The sequence below is a fragment of the Phoca vitulina genome, unplaced genomic scaffold (assembly GCF_004348235.1).
Source record: "Phoca vitulina isolate PV1807 unplaced genomic scaffold, GSC_HSeal_1.0 scaffold3, whole genome shotgun sequence".
NCBI classification, from domain to species: domain Eukaryota; kingdom Metazoa; phylum Chordata; class Mammalia; order Carnivora; family Phocidae; genus Phoca; species Phoca vitulina.
The window spans coordinates 54,971,358-54,995,842 of record NW_022589706.1 but is presented as its reverse complement, the minus strand read 5'-3'; the positions used below and the strand labels follow the sequence as shown (position 1 = coordinate 54,995,842).

The 24,485-nt window shown below is 38.6% G+C and overlaps 1 protein-coding gene and 1 non-coding gene across 4 annotated transcripts in view; both read left to right on the top strand.

Annotated features, from left to right (window-relative positions):
• Nucleotides 1–2,570: 2,570 nt before the first annotated feature.
• Nucleotides 2,571–24,485, top strand: part of CDKL2 (cyclin dependent kinase like 2) — a 44,019-nt gene continuing 22,104 nt past the window's right edge. Inside the window, exons 1-4 of one of the 3 annotated variants that reach the window (XM_032400544.1) lie at nucleotides 2,571–3,269; nucleotides 6,759–6,954; nucleotides 23,414–23,608; nucleotides 24,132–24,310. In XM_032400544.1, the coding sequence (XP_032256435.1) occupies nucleotides 6,787–6,954; nucleotides 23,414–23,608; nucleotides 24,132–24,310 (542 nt within the window). In that variant the 5' untranslated portion in view covers nucleotides 2,571–3,269; nucleotides 6,759–6,786. Of the gene's footprint in view, nucleotides 3,270–3,716; nucleotides 3,820–6,758; nucleotides 6,955–23,413; nucleotides 23,609–24,131; nucleotides 24,311–24,485 lie in introns of those variants that run through there. The other 2 variants (XM_032400540.1, XM_032400543.1) reach the window with 2 other exon arrangements.
• Nucleotides 5,996–6,102, top strand: LOC116630299. Its single transcript, XR_004298902.1, has one exon. It is a non-coding gene; the product is annotated as a U6 spliceosomal RNA (small nuclear RNA).

Sequence of the window (24,485 nt, the reverse complement as noted above, 5' to 3'; positions counted from 1 at the left end):
TTTCTTTCTTTCTTTCTTTCTTTCTTTCTTTCTTTCTTTCTTTCTTTCTTTCTTTCTTTCTTTCCTTTCTTTCTTTCTTTCTTTCTTTTCTTTCTTTCTTTCTTTCTTTCTTTCTTTCCTCTCTCTTTCTTTCAAGCTATACACCCAGTGTGGGGCTTGAACTCATGATCAAGAGTCACATGCTCTTCTGACTGAGCCAGCTAGGTGCCCCTCCATCATACTTCATTTCTTAACTCCTTTGTTTATTCTTCTTGCTGTACCAATTCTCTAAGAGTTAGCTTGTGTGCCATTTGTTTTCTCCATTCTTGCCCCTGGGGATGCCAAGTCCTATAAAATAGAGTCAGTTGGTTTCACTGCAAATTCATGGTGTCCAGGCTCAAGTGGGCACATTTTACTATTTTATATTCTTTTCATATCAAAATGACTTCTTTGTAACTATTTCAAGGTATTTCTGCTCTCAAATCCTTGAGCCTCAATCTCACCATTATCTTTTTCAGCAAAAATGAAGTTCTTTTACTGAGAAGATCTAGACCAGCCACTGTGTCCGTCCTACACTTTTCTCAGTTTTTCCTTTTTTCTTTAAGCCTCTTCAGGGCTAAGACCTTCTCATACTTTACCACCTTCACTACCTGTCCTAGGCTTTTCATTATTCCTTTTCTTGCCTCTTTAAAGCTTCTCTCCATTCTTTTTCCCTACAAAGATTTCCCAGTTGAAAACGAAAAATAAGCAATAACCCAATCCTGCTTCTACCTAATGCTACCTCCTCTTCAGCAAACCTGTAGATAGCTTTACCCAGGATGTATAATTGTTGAATACCCTACGTCTCCTTCACAGTTGGCTTTCAAACTCAGTTCTTTTTGAAACTGTCTTCTCAAGCATTCTATTCACCGAATCTAGTTTTTTAGTCTTTATCCTTTTGGTTCCCTGTGGGATATAAACAGGTTATTTAAGCTTCAGGGCCTCTTGTCTGGAGGGGCCTTTAAATGTTCATGTTGTTGAATATATTTGTAAGGTTGGAAAAGTAAAATATTCTTGTATTTTTTTTTAAAGATTTTATTTATTTATTTATTTGACAGAGAGACAGCGAGAGAGGGAACACAAGCAAGGGGAGTGTGAGAGGGGAAGCAGGCTTCTTGCTGAGCAGGGAGCCTGATGCGGGGCTCAATCCCAGGACCCTGGGATCATGACCTGAGCCGAAGGCAGACGCTTAACGACTGAGCCACCCAGGTGCCCTGATATTTTTGTATTGTTCTCAAACTTCAGTCCTAACAAACATGGATTTGCCACTTTATAAAAGGGGGTCTCCTGAATTCATATAAAAAATTCATCAGATTCTGTTATAGCCTATAGAGGTAACAAAACAGGGCATGGCTCCCTCCTACTTGGTCACATCCAGGGATAGAGCTAATTTCTACATGAGGACATCTTGGATTGGCCAAAGAATTATATTCTTTCCATGCCCAGGTCCTAGGTCTGCTCCTCATGATTACAGGTTCAGGAACTAGATTTTAAGCAGCTTGACCAAGGTGATCAAGCACTGGAAGATTAATTCATGCTAACCAAGCTTACAAAAGATAATTTATAAATCAGAATATTTATTTCTTAGTATACAAGAAAGAATTAATACCTTAATATTGACTATAGTTATAAATATCTGCTGTTCCAGGACATTCTCTTAATTGGATCAAGGTGTTCTAGAGACCAAATACGATTATAAAATGTTTAGTCTTCATGATTTCTTTTTATAAAGATTTATATAATCTCTACACCCAACGAGGGGCTCAAACTCAGGACCCTGAGATCAAGAGTCGCATGCTCCACGGACTGAGCCAGCCAGGCTCCCATACTCTTCGTGATACAATGTGAAAATAACTTGAGTGCTTAAGGCCTTTCACTGGAGGGATATGGCTTAAACCCCAAACTACTTGAAGATGAGGAAAACCCTGTTTCTTATGTGACTCAAGCCTTTGTGTCATTCTGATCTACCAATCTTGCCTGGTCATGGATCTAGCCTTAAGCCATGGTCTGTACCTTTAACATCTCACCCCCAACTGCACCCTATTTGGCTGCCACAGGCCGGTATCGCACATCTCTTCTAGTTCCTCTGATGGCCTAGCCCTTCTCTTATTTCATTCATGTTCTTTCTCCCTCTTCCATTATCTCCACTTAAAGTGTGTCCCTCGCTTTCAGTGCCCAGGCTGTCCGCCTCGAGGTCCCTCCTAATGTCACTTGTGTTGTCACCTACTTGCTTTCACCTTGCCTCACCTACTAATCATCACTTCCTAGGCTGTCACCCTCATCACCTACCTCGCCCAGCCTGGCCCCACTGCCCCGACTGGAAAGGAAGCATCGAATCGCGGTCAGGGGGAACCTTCCCGGGTGGGGGCGCCAGGGGCGGGTCTTGCTCACCGCCCCCGCAGGGAAGCTGCGAGGAATGCTTCATCGCCCTCTGTGCCTGTTTTCCCCCTTCTGTTTTCTCCCAATCCCACAAAACCACCACCCTTTTATTCTCTCCGTGAGCGCCGGAATCGCCTCTTGCTGTCAGTTGCGAGGAAAGGTCTCCCGGCAAAGGCAGAAAGGTGCCGCTCTACTTGAGAATTGAAGTATAAAGTGGGTGCTGGTGTTCTCGCATCAGTGAACAGAACCTGGGCCAAGCCCTAGGTGAAGGGGCAGGGTGGTTGGCGCTGAGCCAATCGTAGCTCGTGACGACAGGGCCCAGCCAATCAGAACGCGGGAGGCTTGGCGCACTCGGGGCGGGGCCGGACGGGTGGGAACCCGCCCCCTTGCAGCTCGGTGGCCAACGCCTTCGCCCAGGGTTTGCTGGAGCCAAGCAGGTTCACAGACTCCAGGGACTGGGCACCTTGAGAGCCGGGAGACGGTGCCCTCCCACCCAACTAATTTCTTTACAGGCCTTGGCCTTAACAGGCGTGTTGGTGCCTGCCGTGGACGCATTCTGACCTGCGCCGTATCCCTCTCGGGAGACTGTGCCTATGGTTGGGGCAGAGTGAGGTCGTTGCCTTGACGACGGCAGCATGCGGCCCGCGGACCCCCTGAGTGTGAGCCTGCGGCAGGCCGAGGCCAGTCTGCCTCCCTGCCTGATTCGCCCCGGTCCGGTGACTGTGTCTACAGAAGAAATCAGACCAGCTCCGGAATTGCTAGTTTGCTAGTCAGCATCTTTTAGACCGGCGAGCGAGATGCATTTCATCTCAAATTTGTTTCCAAGTTGAAAACCTTTGGGTCTTTCCATGTGAAAGGATTTTAAAGAAACAGTAAGTATAATACTTTTAAAAGCTTCTATTATCTCGTTCTCTGGTCTGTGATAGATTTCAATCTGTCTTTAACAAAATAAAAAATTAGCATTATTTTTATTATCTGATTGTTGGTATTAGAACCATATGCTTACATGGCACATGTCCAGGAATACCGCATTGCCAATTGGCCAGGCATCCTTTTAGTTTGTATTACCCTTACACACCAGGAGTAGAAGACATGAAAAATTGTAGTTTATGAGTAACTGTTTCAGGAAACGAGAGGCTTTTTAAGCTGTGAGACTTTTTTTTTTTTTTTTTAAAGATTTTATTTATTTGACAGGGAGAGACACAGCGAGAGAGGGAACACAAGCAGGGGGAGTGGGAGAGGGAGAAGCAGGCTTCCCGCTGAGCAGGGAGCCCGATGCGGGGCTCGATCCCAGGACCCCGGGATCATGACCTGAGCCGAAAGCAGCCGCTTAACGACTGAGCCACCCAGGCGGCCCCCGCGGCCTCCCCCAAGCTGTGAGACTTCTAAGGTATTTGTGGGCAGTGCCACTTGAAAAAGCAGGTGTGTTCAATGTGCTGTGACTACATGTGTGGTTGGTTTCCAGAATAAACTTGGAGTAGCCAACTTGCTTAATCTTAGCTTGTGATATGCTTCAGAACATCTTAGACATGCTTAAGGTAATCTTAATTTTGTTCACTTTGCATTTTCTTTTTTTTTTTTTTTTAAAGATTTTATTTATTTATTTGAGAGAGAGAGAATGAGAGAGAGCACATGAGAGGGGGGAGGGTCAGAGGGAGAAGCAGACTCCCTGCCGAGCAGGGAGCCCGATGCGGGACTCGATCCAGGGACTCCAGGATCATGACCTGAGCCGAAGGCAGTCGCTTAACCAACTGAGCCACCCAGGCGCCCCCACTTTGCATTTTCAAATATTGAGGACACCAATTGCAAAATGTTTGAAAATGATCCAGGTTATAAAGTCCAGCTATATTGTTCTTGGCATGAGAAACCTAAAGTCTAGTCCTTAATAAAGAATGCTGTCTTAATGGAAGGAAAAAAATTCAGGAAAGGAGAGAGAATTACACTGAGAATTTTTTTCAAACAGACATTTTATTTAAAAATAGTAGATATTAAATGGAAGTTAATACGTCAAATATGTGGAAAGTTAGTGTTATGGACACTGCTCTGTAAACAGTTTATAGAACCTACTATCAAAGCTAGTGGTAAAATATGAAATAATTGGAGTTGGTGTTGACTGGAATTTACTTTCATCTTTTCCCCCTGCAGGTCAGTCTTCTGCTTTTCCATGTATATCTATGCCTTATTATGTATATATATTAAACCCTAAATTATTAGGGTAAACTGATGAAAATGTATACACACTGGGTTATCACAGTTTGCTAGAACAAAGAGGGTATTTGTTTTGTCTTTGTTATCAGTGTACTAATATGGAAGCAAATAAAACATCACAATTCACAATCTGGGTAAATTAGTTTTAGATTGCCATAAGGACACAATTAATGAAATAGGTGAGAGTTTTTTTTTTTCTTTCCACGTTTTATGAATGAATATTTTTGTATTGTTAGGTTAAAAAAATCAACGATAAATCATCATTTGAATATATAGTTACTCAAAGATTGTTTTTTTCTCCCAAAACTTTTAGAACCATATTGGGATTAGGAGAAATATTTTTTATTCTTTGTTTCTGGAATTTAATTGCAAAATCAGATTTAAAAAATAAATTTAACTTTGGAGTTATTAGCTTTTATATTTCATGACAATCAAGACTTGTGAATTAAAATCTATTTGTATTTGAACTGAAAAAGTTTTTTTCTATACCAAAATATGTAGTGGAATGATCACTGATCCTTCATCAGTCATTATTAGAATTGCCATTATCCAAAAAATGTCATATAATGAGATGTAAAAGAATTCTAAACACAAAATTCAAATGATCATACTTACAGTGAGTAATCATAAAAAGGACTTTTGAAATATTGTATTTGTTACTATTAAAATTTAATTTTTAAACAATTTGCTTATATACTGTGATGTCAGTGTTGTTATTTTGTACTCTCAATATGGGAATTTAATTACTACAGAGAAAAGTAAAGAAAAATAGTTTATCAAAGTTTCTTAGTGTTAACTTGGTGATGATTTTGTGAACAAATATTTTTTCCAACTGAGTAGAAAGTGCATAAAGATTTTCAACTTTGCTTTTTTTAAAGATTTATTTATTTGAGAGAGAGAGAAAGAGAAAGCGCATGAGTGGGGGGAGGGGCAGAGGGAGAGCATCCTTAAGCAGACCCCCCTCCCCCACCCCCCCAGCCTGAGACTGAGCCTGACTTGGGGCTCCATCCCACCACCCATGAGATCTTGACCTGAGCTGAAACCAGGAGTCAGTCACTTAACTGACTGAGTCACCTACGTGCCCCTCAACTTTGCTTTTTTAAACCTGATGTAAAAAAAATAAATTTGATCTTCACTAAAACCAAACTCATTGAGGCGCCTGGCTGGCTCAGTTGGTAGGGTGAGTGACTCTTGATCTCAGGGCTGTGAGTCTGAGTCTCACTTAGGTGAGGAGATTATAGTAAAATCTTAAAAAACAAAACAAAACAAAACTCACTTGTGCTTTTTCACCTCTGAGTGAAAAGGAGTTGCGTTTTTCTAAAGTAAGCTATAATTGTTTTGCATGATAGTTCAAGTATTGCTTTATCTGAATTAAAAATATATTGAATTTGTGCTCGCTTCGGCAGCACATATACTAAAATTGGAACGATACAGAGAAGATTAGCATGGCCCCTGCGCAAGGATGACACGCAAATTCGTGAAGCGTTCCTTATTTTTTTACATCAACATGGATGGGACTGGAGGAGATTATGCTAAGTGAAATAAGTCAAGCAGAGAAAGTCAATTATCATATGGTTTCACTTATTTGTGGAACATAAGGAATAACATGGAGGACATTAGGAGAAGGAAGGGAAAAATGGGGGGGAAATTGGAGGGAGAGATGAACCATGAGAGATTATGGACCTGAGAAACAAACAGGGTTCTAGAGGGGAGGGGGGAGGGAGGATTGGTTAGCCCGGTGATGGGTATTAAGGAGGGCACGTACTGCATGGAGCACTGGGTGTTATACGAAAACAATGGATCGTGGATCACTACATCAAAAACTAATGATGTATTGTATGGTGACTAACATAATATAATAAAATTAAAAACTACAAAAAATATATATATATTGAATTTCATTAACATGACATTTAATAATTTAAATTTAATGGCTTTAATTATTGTCTATTATGAAATGTCTTGTCTAAATGAAATACTTTGAAAACATAGCTTAGATGCAGGAACAGTAAGAAATTGTGAGTCAGAACAGAACAGCCATTAACACAGCAACTGCTCTAATTGGAAAACAAGTGTGGAAGAATTAATTTACTGGGAAGGTGGAAGAAATTAATATACTCAACATTATTAACTCTGTGTTTTGGTTTCCACAGCAAGAATTCCTACCGGTTTTGAATTAAAATGGAAAAATATGAGAACCTAGGATTGGTTGGAGAAGGGAGCTATGGAATGGTGATGAAGTGTAGGAATAAAGATAGTGGAAGAATTGTGGCCATCAAGAAGTTCTTAGAAAGTGATGATGACAAAATGGTTAAAAAAATTGCTATGCGAGAAATCAAGTTACTAAAGGTGAGTAAATACCAATATTGAGTTAAAAAAATAAGTTGTTTCTTGACCAAGATTACATTTTTAGAAAAAAATTACTGTTTTTATATTAATTTCCATGCCAAGATTTAAGACATAAATTTCTTTTTTGACAATAAACAAATAAAATAATTATATATGCATATTCATTTATCCTATGAATATAAACATGATTTTGAAAGTATTTGTTGCTTCTTTCTGTATCTATCTATCTATCTATCTATCTATCTATCTATCTATCTATCTATCTATCTCTATCTATGTTGGGAGTGTTGGGAGTCCTAAAGACACTCCATGTTCCATGATTCAATAAGAGGACTCAGAGCACTCAGCATATAGTTGTACTCATGGCTATGATTTATTACAGTGAAAGGATATAAAGCAAAATCAGCAAAGGAAAAGGTACATGGGGTGCATTCCAGAGGAAACCTGTCACAGGTTTCCAAGAATCCTCTTCCAGTGGAGTCACACAGGATGCACTTGTTTTTTCCAAAAGCAAGCTGTGACAACACACATGAAATACTGTCTACCAAGGAGATTCAGGAGATTCAGCGTCCAGGGTTTTTATTGGGTGATGTTCATGTAGACACCCTCTGCCTGGCTCTACCAAAATTCCAGAATCCCAGAAGGAATGCAGATATTCAGCATAAACAATTTTTTTTGTACATTGAGCCACTTTATCAGTTCTGGAAATGAAGGGAACCCTCATGAAATCCAAGTTCCCAGGGGCCAAGCAAGGGCTCACTTTGCAAGCAGACCTTTCTAAGTCTCAGGCCTGCTATGTGATCTCTCTCTCTCTGTAATCAGTCTCACCAAAAGCTTATCAATTTTATTTATCTTTAGAAAGAACCAATGTTTGATCTTCTTTCTTTTCTTTTCTTTTTTAAATTTAATTTTTTAAAAAAATTTAAATTCAATTTAATTAACATATAATATATTATTAGTTTCAGAGGTAGAATTTAGTGATTCATCAGTTGCATACAACACCCAGTGCTCATTCCATCCAGTGCCCTCTTGAATGCCCATTACCCAGTTATCCCTTCCCCCAACCCATCTCCCCTCCAGCAGCCCTCAGTTTGTTCCCTATACTTAAGAGTCTCTTATGGTTGCTCTCTCTCTCTGTTTTTGTCTTATTTTTCCTTCCCTTCCCCTATGTTCATCTATTCTGTTTCTTAAATTCCACATGTGAGTGAAATCATATGATATATTTCTTTCTCTGACTTATTTCGCTTCACATAATACCCTCTAGTTCCATCCATGTCATTGCAAATGGCAAAATTTCATTCTTTTTGATGGTTGAGTAATAGTCCATTATATATGCATATATATGTGTATATATATATATATATATATATGTGTGTGTATACACACCACATCTTCTTTATCCATTCATCTGTTGATGGACATCTAGGCGCTTTCCATAGTTTGGCTATTGTGGACATTGCTGCTATAAATACTGGGGTGCATGTGCCCCTTCAGATCATTATGTATCATTTGGATAAACACTTAATAGTGCAATTGCTGGGTCGTAGGGTAGCTCTATTTTTTACTTTTTTAAAAAAGATTTTATTTATTTATTTGAGAGAGAGAGGGAGAGCACACAGGAGTAGGGGGAGGCACAGAGGGAGAAGCAGGGAGCCTGACACAGGGCTCGATCCCAGGACCCTGGGATCATGACCTGAGCCGAAGGCTGCCCCTAACTGACTGCGGCACCTGGGTGCCCCTATTTTTAACTTTTTGTACATTGATCCACTTTATCAGGTCTGGAGATGAAGGGAACCCTCATGAAATCCAAGTTCCCAGGGGCCAAGCAAGGCCCTTATAATCTGAATATATACTATGTAACATTTTATCCCTTTAAAAAAATTTTTAAGATTTTATTTATTTATTTGACAGAAAAAGAGAGAGTGAGCATGTGCACAAGCAGGGGGAGCAGCAGGCAGAGGGAGAAGGAGAAGCAGGCTCCCTGCTGAGCAGCGAGTCAGATATGGGGCTTGATCCCAGGACCCCGGGATCATGACCTGAGTTGGAGGCAGATGCTAAACCGCTGAAGGTAGACCCTTAACTGACTGAGCCACCCAGGAGCCCCCCCGCCCTTCAAATTTTTTGATACTTTCTTTTTTGGCTCAGAGTATAAGTCAATGAAAAAAAAATTACTTGTGTGCTTGAAAAGTATTCCATTAAGTCTGTGTTATTTAAATCTTCTAAATCTTCTAAATTATTACTGATTTTTTGTATGCTTTTTCTATCTAGTACTGAGAAGAAATATGCTAAAATCTTCCTCTGAGGGGCGCCTGGGTGGCTCAGTCGTTAAACATCTGCTTTCGGCTCAGGTCATGATCCCAGGGTCCTGGGATCGAGCCCCGCATCGGGCTCCCTGCTCAGCAGGGAGCCTGCTGCTCCCTCTCTTAAAAAAAGAGTGCTTTTTAAAAGTGCTTTCTCTTTTAAAAAAAAAAAACTTCCTCTGAGTTTATTGATTTGTCTGTTTTTCATGGTAGTTCATTTCATGTTTAACCTTACAAACAGAAAAGCTATGTTATTAGTGCATTAAAGTTAGAATTATTATACATGTTGAATCAAATGTTTTAGCATCATGAAATAAATTATTAATGTTTTGTCTTACAGTCTGTTTTGTGTGAAACTATTAAAGCTACACTATTTAATTTTGGTTAGTGTTTGCATAGCATGTCTTTTTATACATTTTTGCTTGGAAGTTTCTCAATTCTTGTTTAAATGTGTCTCCTGTAAACATCATATGGTCACATTTTGCTTTTCATCTTGTTTGACAACCTTTGCCTTTTAATTGGAATATTTAGTCTATTTACACGTAATGCAATTTCTGGTATATTTCAGTATAAATCTACCATCTTTTTTTTTTTTTAAGATTTTATTTATTTATTTGACAGAGAGAGACAGCAAGAGAGGGAACACAAGCAGAGGGGAGCTGGAGAGGGAGAAGTAGGTTCCCCGCTGAGCAGGGAGCCCGTTGTGGGGCTTGATCCCAGGACTTCTGGGATCATGACGTGAGCTGAAGGCAGATGCTTAATGACTGAGCCACCCAGGCGCCCTAAATCTACCATCTTAATATGTGCCATTTGTCTTACTGCTTTTGTCTTTCTTTTTCTTTTCTTTCTTTGGATTAATTACATTTATCCTTTCTTTATTTCCCTCTAATAATTTAAAAATTATACATCGTATTTCTCACTTTTTAGTGGTTATCATAGACATTTCTTGAAGTCTAACATTATCTGATACTTGTATTCTTCTTCTAGGTAGTACACATCCTTACAATACTTATCTCTGGTTATTCCCTTCTATCTTATATGCTAACATTGTTGTATATTAACTCTTACATATTTTTATTTATTTATTCATTTATTTATTTTTATATATTTTTTAAACATCATAAGACATAATTATTGTTCAGTGTTCATTTAGGTTTATATTTACCTATAACTTTCTTTGTTCTTCCTTTTCTTCTGCAAACCTGGCCATTTATCTGGGATCTCTTCTCTTCTTGGAGTGTATTATTTAGGATTTCCTTTTGTGAGGATCTACTGTAGACAAAACATTTCATTTTTAGTTTGCATGAAAGTGTCTTTTTTGCTGTCATCCCTGAAAGATATTTTTGCTGTGTATGGAATTTTAGGTTGGCAGTTGTTTTCTTCCAACAAAATGAAAGTAACATTGCTTTGCCCTCTGGCTTCCATTGTGCTCCTGGGAAGTCAGGTGTCAGTCCAGTTGCTGCTCTTTTATACACTTATTTTTTTATTTCTGCATCTTTTTTTTTCCATTCAGCTTTTTATTGACATAAAATGGACATATAGAAAAGTGTATATCTCATAAGAATACATCTCTGTGTATTTTAAAAAATTAAACAACTCCATGTTACCACCATGTAAGTCAAGAGAGAGAACATTAAAATCACTTCATAAGCTCCCCTTATGTCTCCTCCAGGCACTACTTCCTTCCTTCTCTATCCAGGTCACAAGTATTTAATTCTTTTTTTTTTTTTTTTAAAGATTTTATTTATTTATTTGAGAGAGAGTGAAAGCAAGAGAGATCACAGAGGCAGAGGGAGAAGCAGACCCCCAACTGAGTGGAGAGCCCGATGTGGGGCTCGATCCCAGGACCCTGGGACCATGACCTGAGCTGAAGGCAAACACCTAACCAACTGAGGCACCCAGGCACCCCACGTTTTTCTTTTTTTTTTTTTAAGATTTTATTTATTTATTTGAGGGGGGAGGGACAGAGGGAGAGAATCTCAAGCAGACTCCGTGCTGAGTGTGGAGCCTGATGCAGGGCTCAGTCCTACAACCCAGAAATCATGACCTGAGCCAAAACCAAGAGTCAGATACTCAGCTGACTGAGCCACCCAGGTGCTGCACAACTATCCTAATTCTTTTTTTTTTTTTTTTTTAAAGATTTTATTTATTTATTTGAGAGAGAGAATGGGAGAGAGAGAGAGCACAAGAGGGGGGAGCGGGAGAGGGAGAAGCAGACTCCCCGCTGAGCAGGGAGCCCGATGCGGGACTCGATCCCGGGACTCCAGGACCATGACCTGAGCCGAAGGCAGTCGCTTAACCAACTGAGCCACCCAGGCGCCCAACTATCCTAATTCTAATCAGCATAAGTTAGTTTTGTTTTCTGGCTACTTAAAATTTTCTCTTTGATCTTGTTTTTCTGAAATTTCACTATAGTGTGTCTAGTTTGGGTATCTTTTAATTTATCTTGCTTCATTGAAGTCTTTATGAATCTATGATATGATTTCTTCCATTAATTCCAGAAAATTCTCACTTATTATTTCTTCAAATATTATTTCAACTCATTCCCTTTCTTCTGTTTTTGGGCTTCAGTTAACATAAATCTTCTTGTTGAATTATCTGTCTTTTACCTGTTTTTCTTTTCATCTATTTGTCTCTCTATGCACTGTTCTGCATAATTTATTCTGATTCATCATTTAGTTCACTAATTTTCTCCTCATTATGATTAATCCCCATCACTGAATTGTTAATTTTGAGTATTGTATTTTTAAATGACTTTTTATTATGAAATATAACCAATATATAGATAGTGCACAAAAATATAATTATAGCTTAATGAATTATTGGAAAGCAAACATTCATAGAACCACCACCAGGTCAAGAAATCAAACAGTGTCAACAATGCTTTTCTTGTACTATCCCAGTCACTCTAGCCCCTTCCTTCTCCTTTAAGGTAAACACTATCCTGACTTGTATGTTAATCACTGCCATGATTTTTCCCCCACATTTACCAAATAAACAAGCATTCCTAACCACTATAGTTTAATTTTACTTATCATCCTCATAAAAAGCTTTTTTTTTCACTCTCTTAGTGTCATCTTTTACTCAACAGTAGTCAGTTTCAATGTAGTCAAGTTTTTAATATTTTCTTTTATGGTTGGTGCCATTTATATCTGCTTAAGAAGTCTTTTACTACTTAAGAGATTCGGGTATCCTTCTATATTATCATTTAGAAGCTTAATAGCTTTGGTTTTCGTATTTATATTTCAATACACCTAGAATTGATCTTAACTATGGTGTATGGCACAGTCAAGTCTTATTTTTCCTTTATTGATGTCCGGTTGTCCCAGAAACATTTACTGAAAATACCATCTTTTCTCCACTGCTCTGAATTCCTCATTTGCCATATTTCCTTATATGTAGGGGTGACTTTTCTACTCTTTATTCTGTCCCATTGGTCTGTTTGTCTGAGTTTGTGCCAGTATCTCACAGTCATATTCATTCTAGTGAATCACTACAGATATATGTGATATCCCTGCTATGTATTTTAATTCTACATATAGTTAAATCCCTTCCCAAATGTTCAGTCAGTATTTATTAGGACATATCTGATATTTACCCTTCCCATTACTCATCAATCATTCTTATACTTCTGAGCTCCCATCTAGGGTCATTTCCCTTGTATTTAAAACATATCCTTTATTTTCTTTAAAACAGATCCACTGGTAAGAAATGCTGTCCACTTTTGTTTGTCTGAAAAAAAGTCTTTATTTTACTTTCTGCTTAAAAGACTATTTCCAAAGGATATAGGATTCTAAGTTGGCAGTTCATTACATTCAGTGTGTTCAAGGTATCATTCCACTGTTCCTCTGGTTTTCATTGCTTCTATTGAAATGTCAGATATTTCTTAGTATGTCTTTTTTTCTTTTGGATGTATTAAGGTTTTCTCTTTGATTTTCAGCAATTTTACAATAATGTGCCTCGATGTGGGTTTCTTTATATTTATTTACTTTGAATTTATGTCTCTTGCATCTGTAAAATAATGTCATTTGTCACTTTTAGAAAATTCCCAGCTATTATTGTTTCATGTATTGCTACTGTCTTATTCTCTCTTCTCCATTTAAGAATTCAGTTTCAGGGGCGCCTGGGTGGCTCAGTTGGTTGAGCGACTGCCTTTGGCTCAGGTCATGATCCTGGAGTCCCGGGATCGAGTCCCGCATCGGGCTCCCTGCTCAGCAGGGAGTCTGCTTCTCCCTCTGACCCTCCCCCCTCTCATGCTCTCTATCTCATTCTCTCTCAGATAAATAAATAAAATCTTAAAAAAAAAAAAAGAATTCAGTTTCATATATTAGACCTTCCCCATATGTCTCTTATACTGTGTTTTTCAACCTTTCATTTTTCCCTGCTTCATTCTAGATATTTTCTTCTGACCTATCCTCCAATTCAGTAGCTCTGTTTCAACTATTTCCAATCAACTTTTATAATTAAGCATTGAATTCTTAATTAAAGATATATTTTTCAATTCTGGTATTTCCATTGGATTTTTTTTTTTTTTTATAGTTTCCATTTTGCTGCCAAAACTATTGTTCTTTCTTGACTACTTAAATTAGTCTTTTCTTTTTTTTTTTTTTAAAGATTTTATTTATTTATCTGACAGATAGAGAGACAGTGAGAGAGGGAACACAAGCAGGGGCAGTGGGAGAGGGAGAAGCAGGCTTCCCGCAGAGCAGGGAGCCCGATGTGGGGCTCGATCCCAGGACCCTGGGATCATGACCTGAGCCGAAGGCAGACACTTAACAACTGAGCCACCCAGGCGCCCCTAGGCTTTTCTAAAGTCTTTATCTAGTACCTATTATCTGGATCTCCCATATGTTTATTTCTATTGTTTGGTTTTTTTCTCCTGGTTTTTTATTAAGTTAACTTTTTGATATGCCTGTATTAATTTTTAAAAATTGTATACATAGCTTGAGTCTCTGGATGATATCTTTCCCCTGAGAGGAGTTGTATTTGTTTCTATGAGGCTCTTGAGGGCACTTTTTTTTTTTTTTTAATATTGTATTTATTTATTTGATAGAGACACAGAGAGAGGGGACACAAGCAGGGGAAGTGGGAAAGGGAGAAGCAGGCTTCCTGCCGAGCAGGGAGCTCGATGTGGGGCTCAATCCCAGGACCCAGGGATCATGACCTGAGCTGAAGGCAGACGCTTAACGACTGAGCCACCCAGGCACCCCTCTTGAGGGCACTCTTGAGGGTACACAAGGAAACCTAACATTGTGCCATCATCTTAATCCAATTTGAGGAATTAAGATTATTTGAATTTGAATTGTAGTCCGTGAGAATGCCTAGTTATTATTCACCCTTACCATAGTTTGTGGACTTTTAGGGCCAACCCAAAGTGAAAGTGTCTCATCAGGCTGTACCCCTTCTTTCTACCTTGATGGTCCCCAGACACCAATCACTATTACGTTAGGCCACAAGACTGTCAAAAGTGCCACTCAGACTCTTAATCTTCTCTCTGAATTGGTATGTTTCCAGGGTTTATTTATTTATTTATTTTTTAAAGATTTTATTTATTTATTTGACAGAGAGAGAGAGAGCACAAGTAGGCAGAGTGGCAGGCAGAGGGAGAGGGAGAAGCAGGCTCTCCGCTGAGCAGGGAGCCGGACGTGGGGCTCGATCCCAGGACCCCAGGATCATGACCTGAGCTGAAGGCAGCCGCCCAACCGACTGAGCCACCCAGGCGCCCCTGTTTCCAGGGTTTAAAAAAAATAGCTCTAATTGCTTGGCTCACTTCCTGGGTCTCCATCTTCAAGATCTTATCTAGATATTCTTTATTATCTTATCTCTCTTGTCCCTTAGAATAGTGGTTTTATAATTTTGTCCAGCTTTTCTACTTGTACTCAGTATGAGAGTTGTTATAAATTACCTAGTCTACTGTTATGGTAAACAGAAATGATTATACTATTCTGTTCTAAATTTTTATTTGGTTCTAAATCTGCTATATCACTTTTTCTGATTTCAAGTTCCCTCAAAACATTTTTTTTTAAGTAAGCTCTATACTCAATTCAGAGATCAAGAGTCATATGCTCTGTCAACTGGGCCAGCCAGGAGCCCCATTTTTTTTTTAAGCTTTGCTTTTTTGTTTTAGTATTTATTTATTTATTTACTTACTTACTTAAACTCCACCCCCAACATAGGGCTCCAACTCACAACCCAGAGATCATAAGCCCCGTGTTCTACCAACTGAGCCAGCCAGGCGCCTCAAGTTCCCTCAGTTTTTTGAGGTTGACTTTTTTCTTTTTAAGCATAATTCCCCAATATCTGAACTCATTCTGTATCTGCTTTGGTTTTCTTTATGTTCCAATAGTTTTTATTTGTGGTATCGTATTTCTCTGTATGTCTTTGATTTTTCACTGGACATTGTTTGTATTGAAATATTATTTTTTTAGGACTAATTTGAGGCTAAAGTGAAGTCTACTGAGGACTGGTTCAGAATTTCTGTCCATTTTTACTGGAGAAGGTGTAGTTTTTAGGGTCCCAGTTTAAACTGGGCTTCAGAGACCCCACCTTTGGAAGGCATTTGGAAGGAAGACTTTTACCTTTCCTTCCTTCTTAGCCTCAACAAGCCACAAAACTCCAAACTCAGTTACACACCTGTTACTTGATGGCAAAATCAGCTTAAGTACTGGAATTAACTCTCTGAGTTCTCCTGTTCTTGATTTTGGCCCAGTAATTCCTCACTGTCTTCTTGGGTCTTTTATATGTTTAAGAAGATTTTAAAATATTTTGTCCAACTTTTTAAGAATTCTCAATAGGAGAGTCGGTCTGAGTTATCTACCCCTACCAAATGTGGTAGTCACCAGCTGTTAAAAATAAAAGCACAGAGAAAGTGAGAGAGAGAGAAAGAGAAAGGTGGAACTGATAGTCTATGTTTTCATTTTAGAAGTGTGTTGTTTAATCTCCACACTCCAAAATTTTGGAATTTTCTAGTTATCCTCTTGTTATTGATTTCTAGTTTAATTCCATTATGGTACAAGAGCAGACATTGTGTGGTTTCTTTTTTTTCTTTCTTTTTTTTTTAAAGATTTTATTTATTTACTTGACAGAGAGAGACACAGTGGGAGAGGGAACACAAGCAGGGGGAGTGGGAGAAGGAGAAGCAGGCTTCCCGCAGGGCAGGGAGCCCAATGTGGGGCTCGATCCCAGGACCCTGGGATCATGACCTGAGCCGAAGGCAGACGCTTAACGACTGAGCCACCCAGGCGCCCCATGATTTCTATTATTTTAAATTTGTTAAGGTGTGTTTTGTGGCCTATAATGTGGTCTATCTTGGTGAATGTTCCATTTGAACTTGAGAAAAACGTGAATTCTGCTGTTGGGTAGTCTATAGATGTCAGCTATAACAAGTTGGTTGATGGTGTTGTTGAATTTAACTGTGTGTCCTTACTGATTTTCTACCTGTTGGATCTATCTATTTCTGAGAGGAATGGTTGACATTTCCAACTATGATAGTGGATTTGTTTATTTCTCCCTGCAGTTCTATCCTCATATAGTTTTTACCTCATATAGTTTGATGCTCTGTTGTTAGGCACATACATGTTAAGAATTATTATGTCTCCTTGGAGAATTGACACCTTTTAATTATGTAATGCCCTCTTTATCTTTGATAACTTTTCTTACTTTGCAGGTTGGTTTAGTCTGGAATAACTGCTCCTGCTTTCTTTTGATTAGTGTGGTATATTTTCTTCATCCATTTAATTTACCTTATTTATTTATCTTAAAGATTTTATTTTTAAGTTATCTCTACACCCAACATGGGGCTCGAACTCATAACCCTGAGATCAAGAGTTGCATGCTCTACTGACTGAACCAGCCAGGTGCCCCTCTATCCATTTACTTTTAATTTATATGTATTTTTATACTTAATGTGTATTTCTTATAGATAACATATGGTAAGTTTGTTTTGATCCACATTCTGACAATCTGCTTCTTTTAATTGGTGCATTTGGATCATTGATATTCAAAGTGACTGTTTTGTGATATAGTTGGGTTAATATCTACCATATTTGTTACTATTTTCAATTTGTTGCCCTTGTTCTTTGTTTCTGTTTTTGTCTTCCACTCTTTTTCTGCCTTTTGTGGTTGTAATTGAGTATTTAATATGATTCCATTTTTTTCCTCCTTTCTTAGCTTATCAGTTAGAGTTCTTTTTAAATTTTTTTTTTTTTAGTGGTTGCCCTACAATTTGCAACATACATTTGCAACTAATCCAAATCCACTTTCAGATACACACTATACCACTTCCCGTGTGTATGAGTAATGTTTAATAATAAAGTAATCCTAATTCCTTAATCCTGTCTCTTGTATCATTGCTGCCACACATCTCACTTATATTTAAGCATACCTAAGCATATATATACATAAGATATATTCATAAGCATATATGATCAAATACATTATTGCTCTTATTATTTTGAACAAACTTATCTGTTATATCAATTAAGAATAAGAAAAATAGGGCACCTGGGTGGCTCAGTCATTAAGCGTCTGCCTTCGGCTCAGGTCATGATCCCAGGGTCCTGGGATCCAGCCCTGCATCGGGTTCCCTGCTCTGCGGGAAGCCTGCTTCTCCGTCTCCCACTCCCCCTGCTTGTGTTCCTGCTCTCGCTATCTCTCTCTCTGTCAAATAAATAAATAAAATCTTTAAAAAAAAAAAGAATAAGGAAAATAAAGTTTTTATATTACTTTCACTTACTCCTTTGATGCTCTTCCTTCCTTTATGTAGACCAGATTTTTTGGCCTATATTATTTTCCTTCTCTCTAAAGAATTTCTTTTAACATTTCTTGCAAGGTAGGTCCACTGGCAACACATTTCCCCAATTTCTGTTTGTCTCAAAACTCTATTTTTCCTTTACTTTTGAAGTATTATTTTGCAGGATACAGAAATCTAGGTTGGTGGTTTTTTCTCTCAAAACTTTAAATATTTCTCTCCACTCTCCTTGCTTGTGTGGTTTCTGAGGAGAAGGTGGATGTAATTCTTATTTTGTTTCTGGGTAGGTAAGATGTTTCTGTCCTCTGGCTTCTTTCAGGATTTTTTTCATCATCTTTTATTTTCTATATTTTGAAAATGATATGCCTATGTGTAGGTTTTTTGTTTGTTTTTTCCCTGGAATTTATCCTGCTTGGTGTTCTCTGAGCTTCCTGGATCTGTGGTCTGGTATCTGATATCAATTTTGAGGAATTGTCAATCATTATTGTTTCAAATATTTTCTTTTTTTTTTTTTTAAGATTTTATTTATTTGACAGAGAGAGACACAGTGAGAGAGGGAACACAAGCAGGGGGAGTGGGAGAGGGAGAAGCAGGCTTCCCGCGGAGCAGGGAGCCCGATGTGGGGCTTGATCCCAGGACCCCGGGATCATGACCTGAGCCGAAGGCCGATGCTTAACGACTGAGCCACCCAGGCGCCCCTCAAATATTTTCTTTGTTCCTTTCTCTCTTCCTTCTTCTTCTGGTATTCCCATTACATGTATGTTATACCTTTTATAGTTGTCCTACAGTCTTTGGGTATTTTTCTTTTCTTGTCCCTGTTCTCTTTTATTTTTGTTTTTTGAGAATTCTATTGACATATCCTCTAGCTTAGAGATTATTTCCTCAGGTGTGTCTAGTCTACAAATAAACCCATCAAAGACATTCTTCATTTTATTAGTGTTTTTTATCTCCAGCGTTTCTTTTTTTTTTTTTAAAGATTTTATTAATTTATTTGAAGATAGAGACACAGCGAGAGAGGGAACACAAGCAGGGGGAGTGGCAGAGGGAGAAGCAGGCTTCCCGCCAAGCAAGGAGCCCGATGCGGGGCTTGATCCCAGGACCCTGGGATCATGACCTGAGCTGAAGGCAGACGCTTAACAACTGAGCCACCCAGGCGCCTCTCTCCAGCGTTTCTTTTTGGCTCTTAGGATTTTCATCTGTCTGCTTCCATTGCCCATCCGTTATTGCATGCTGTCAACTTTACCCATTACAGCCCTTAGCAGATCAATCATAACTGCTTTAAATTCCTGCATCCCTGCCATGTCTGGTTTTGATACTTGTTCTGTCTCTTGTTTTTTGCCTTTTGGCATATCTTTTTTTTTTTTTTTTTAAAGATTTTATTTATTTATTTGACAGAGAGATAGAGAGAACAAGTAGGCAGAGAGGCAGGCAGAGGGAGAGGGAGAAGTGGGCTTCCCGCAAAGCAGGGAGCCCGATGTGGGGCTCGATCCCAGGACCCTGGGATCATGACCTGAGCCGAAAGCAGCCGCTTAACCAACTGAGCCACCCAGGCGCCCCTTGGCATATCTTGTAATATTTTCTTTTTTTTTATTCTTTTTAAAAAATTTATTTATTTGTCAGAGAGAGAGAGAGTGAACACAAGTAGGGGGAGTGGCAGGCAGAGGGAGGAGCAGACTCCCCGCTGAGCAGGGAGCCCGATGCAGGGCTCCATCCCAGGACCCTGGGATCATGACCTGAGCTGAAGGCAGATGATCAGACCTGAGCTGAAGGCAGATGCTTAACCGACTGAGCCACCCAGGCGTCCCTCTTGTAATATTTTCTTGATAGCTGGGCATGATGTCCTGGGTAGAAGGAACTGCTGTAAATAGGCTTTAGTAATGTGGAGGTGAGGTAAGGGGGAGGCAAAGAGCTTTATAGTCTTATGGTAGGTCTCAGTCTTTTAGTCTGCCTATACTTCTGGACAGTGAACTTTGCAAGTGTTTCTCAGTTTTTTCTCCCTTCCTTAGGTGGGACAGGATGGCTAGAGTAGGATGAAGTTGAGTATTTCCCTTCCTCAGGCCAGTTAGGCTCTGATAATACCACAACTGCTTAGACTCTGCTTAACTAGTTTTTGCTGGCAGGCCTTGTTAAGAACACAGCTCTGGCATATCTCAGAATGGTTCCTTTCTCCTCCTTCTGGGGAAGGAGGAGAGTTTTCTCCAAAATTGACTGTGGGAATCTGGCTAAGCTCCTGGAGATAAATCTCACAATGTTGTGGGGGCCCCTCTGTGATTGGGTTCTTCTGGAGTTTTTAACTTTTAGATTTGTCCACGCTGAGCCTCCAGTAATTTGTCAATTGCAGTTCAGGTTTTCCTGCCTTGGCATTGGTTCCTGCAAAGGTTTCCACTTGTGAGTCTGCTCCAGTTCAGATATTGGAACTTAAAAACAACCACTCACAAACAGCAAACTAGGCTTTTCCCAGTAATGCAACCACATACAGGACAGCCAACCAAATAATTTCCTCACTTTGCTTCCACGTCTGCTCTATAAAATCCTTTCCCTTAGCTTCTACCACTAGAGTACTCTTAACGTCTTTCAGTTTGATGATGCCTTGTGCAAATTGACGTTTGATCAAATAAGCTCACATAAATTTTAATGTGCTTCAGTTTCTCTTTTCACACACTGATACATATTTTATTTATCTACTTACCTTGATTTTTGAAAAGGTAACGCATGATGTGCTATAAAATTTGATTGAGTTTCCCTGCCACCTTTGTATGCTGACTAGTGATATCTTCTATAAACAACTATATCCATCAGAGGGATTTTATTCATATACACAAATATGGATGTATATGGAGCAGTGTGTGTGTGTGTGTGTGTGTATCAAATGACAACATACTCTGCACACTGACCTGCATCTTGCTTTTTTCTCTTAATATATCTTAGTGATTATTGCATATCAGTAGACATCAAACTGCCTTTTTCTTTTTCTTTTTTTTTTTTAAGATTGTGTTTATTTATTTGAGAGAGAGAGAGCGTGAGAGAGAGCACAAGAGGGGGGAGAGGCAGACTCCTCACTGAGCAGAAAGCCCGATGTGGGGCTCGATCCCAGGACCCTAGGATCATGACCTGAGCCGAAGGCAGACGCTTAATGGACTGAGCCACCCAGCTGCCTCTACCTTTTTCTTTTTAATTGCTGTGGTTTATTTCGTTGTATGGATACCCCTTAATTCCCTTAACCAGTGATATATTTGGAAAGTGCTTTGTGATTCAATCTGGAATCTTTTATTTTAATAGGTGAGTTTAGCCCATTTATAGTTGTGATGTAACAGATAAGTGCAGTCTTAGTTTTCACTTTAAGAGTCAGTATGGGAGTGCCTGGGTGGCTCAGTCGGTTAAGCATCTGCCTTCAGCTCAGGTCATGATCCCGGAGTCCCAGGATCAAGCCCCACATCAGGCTCCCTGTTCAGCGAGCAGTCTGTTTCTCCCTCTCCCTCCTCCTGCTCTCTTTCTCTCAAATAAATAAATAAAATCTTAAAAACAATGTCAGTATGGCTTAGTGGTGAAGAATAAGAAATCTAAATATTTTGCATTCAAGTCAGCTGCAGGTCTGGGTGTGCTTATATTGCAGACATTCTAGACATGGAGGAGGAACTAAACAAAAATGAAATGTTTTCAGGAAAAGACAGAGGTCACAGTGACTGGGTTCTAATCCTGCCTCTAGCAGTTATTGCTTTGTGACCTTGGACGGGTTACTTAACTTCTGTGTGCTTTAGTTTCCTCATCTATAAAAGAGAATAATGATGGTATCTATTTCATAGGGTTTTTGTGCTTGAATAGTGTCTGGAACATAGTAAGGAGTATGTAAATATTGGTTATCATTATTTATAATATTATGCTGTTTTAGTACACCTTTAAAAATATTTTTCTATATAATCTCTGAATTATGTTTAAAATATTGGATATGTTTCCTTTGATAATTTGGAAATTACCTTTTGTAATTATTTGTTAGGATTTTTTTACTTTTTCCTATTTTTTTCCTATTTTTTTTACTATTTGTTACTTTTATAACTATAGAATTATATATATACTTAATCCTTTGTAATTATTATGTTTCTATTTCCTTTTCTCTGCCACTCATCTGATTTTCAAAAACATCTTATTTATCTTAGTGTTTACCATGAAACCTATAATTAGGCCTTGTAATTTAAAATTTCAGTTTGAAAATATAATTTTGACCCATTGACAAGGAAATCAGCACACATACACTCTTGTTTGCATCTTTTCTTCTTTCTTCAAAATTTGTTAGTAATATCATTTGTGCCTTGTTAGGTTTTAAATATTCACTTTCTGTTTTGTGACCATGATGCCCATATTTGTCTAAGACTTAGTCCCTCACTAATGGATTCACTGTTTATATTCAGAATTTTCATTGTCATCTTTTATATGAATGACAGTTTTGTTGGGTATAAATTTCCTGGATCATTATTTCGTTGAAGGTTTTCAGGGCTGTGTTCTAGTAGTTTCTTTCCCTTTAATGGTGGCGACATTATCTAATGAGTATTCATCCACCATTTCTGTTTCCTTCCCCTTTCTTCCTCTTTTCTTATAGTATCTTTGAATAGATCCTGGATTGATTTCTTTTTGATTGTTTCTTATCTTGTAACAAAGTAAGCCCTTCCTGGACTAGCTATCTGTAGAAAGTTCATTTGGGGGAGAAGCTGTGATCTTGTTCCAGGCTAGCAGGAATCCACCATGGTTCACAATGTTCCTTACAATGCAAGCCTGATTTGTGGGATTGACTTCTGTTATCCTTGCATTTGCTGGTTTGTTCATAATGAGTTATTTTGCCATCCATTTGGCCTCACCAAGAGATTGCTTCCAGCGGAGGAGTTTCTGTGTGATTATTCAGGCCTCACTTCCCTGCTGTTCCTTGGTACCATTCAGTTCTAGGGTTGCTTTCACTGACAGCCCATGAATCTTGTTCCTATTTTATCAAAGGAGTTTTTTGTTTTTTTGTTTTTTTGTTTTTCCTTTTCAGGGTATGTCACCAATTTTGGATTACTCTGCTCTCCCAGCTTTTTAGCCACAGGCCATCTCTTGGTAGCTTCCTAAACTTCTGTTTTGACCTTGACTACATTTGGCAGTCCCACCTCATTTGTTGTGGGTAGGGGTCATAGATCCTGCTTAGTTTCATCAAAGATGGAGCTACATTTTTTTTTCTCATTGGTTTTATTGTGTTCTTTGAGAGGAGAATAGGGCAGTATGGTCTTTTGACTATAATTGAAAAACAAGAATATTCTTTTAACAATTTATACTGTTCATGAATTTTATTTATATGTTTTTCTTATGCTAAGATTTTAGATTGTGACTGATTGCTAAATAATTCAATGTTGTAAAAATGATTTTGCATTTTTTTTTACAACAGCAACTGAGGCATGAAAATCTGGTGAATCTGTTGGAAGTGTGTAAGAAAAAAAAACGATGGTACCTAGTCTTTGAATTTGTTGACCATACAATTCTTGATGACTTGGAGCTCTTTCCCAATGGATTAGACTACCAACTGGTTCAAAAGTATTTGTTTCAGATTATTAATGGAATTGGATTTTGTCACAGTCACAATGTAAGTATTTAGTTTAAATAATTATTTTGCCAATGATTAACTTACCAGATACCATACTTAATGAGACACTTGCCTAGCCTGAAGTTTGGACCAGGCTTCGCTCTTTTACTCTCCTTCACTCGGATTGTCCTTCCATTTCTATATTTATCCAGGTCGCACGTAGTATTAGAGACCTATATTAGAAGGCACCCCTTTCATAAAAATTTTCCATGACCACTCTAGTGTTCAGTGATAGCCTTACTCCATTAGTCTTGAGAGTAGTCATTAATAGAACAATTGATTTGGTATTTAGTAATATATATTTCATCCAATATCTTTGATTGTTTAAGTGAAATTTCAGGCATAAGTGTCCTTTCTTGCCTAGCCAGGTCCCAGTTACTTTAAAGCCAGGAACAATTTTATATGCTTTTATTTGTATTCATCATAGGGACAAAAACAGTACCCTGCACATGGCAGGCACTCAAAAAATAATTTGCCTAACTTGATGTGCCCATATGTGTCATATTCTGTTTTTTTTTCTTAGATCATACACAGAGATATAAAGCCAGAGAATATATTAGTCTCCCAGTCTGGCGTTGTCAAGTTGTGTGATTTTGGATTTGCGCGAACATTGGCAGCCCCTGGGGAAGTTTATACTGATTATGTGGCAACCCGATGGTACAGAGCTCCAGAACTATTGGTTGGTGATGTCAAGTATGGCAAGTAAGATATCAACAAGGGGGTGGAGGGCAGGGAGGGCAGATTTAATACTTTTTTCTTGATAAAATGGAATGTTTCTAATATAATAAAAGATCCCTCTAACACTGAAAGGAAGTTTTGCATTTAGGGAGATTTATAAGGTGACTTGTTCTTTTTGGTGCTTCTCCTTTAAAGGTTT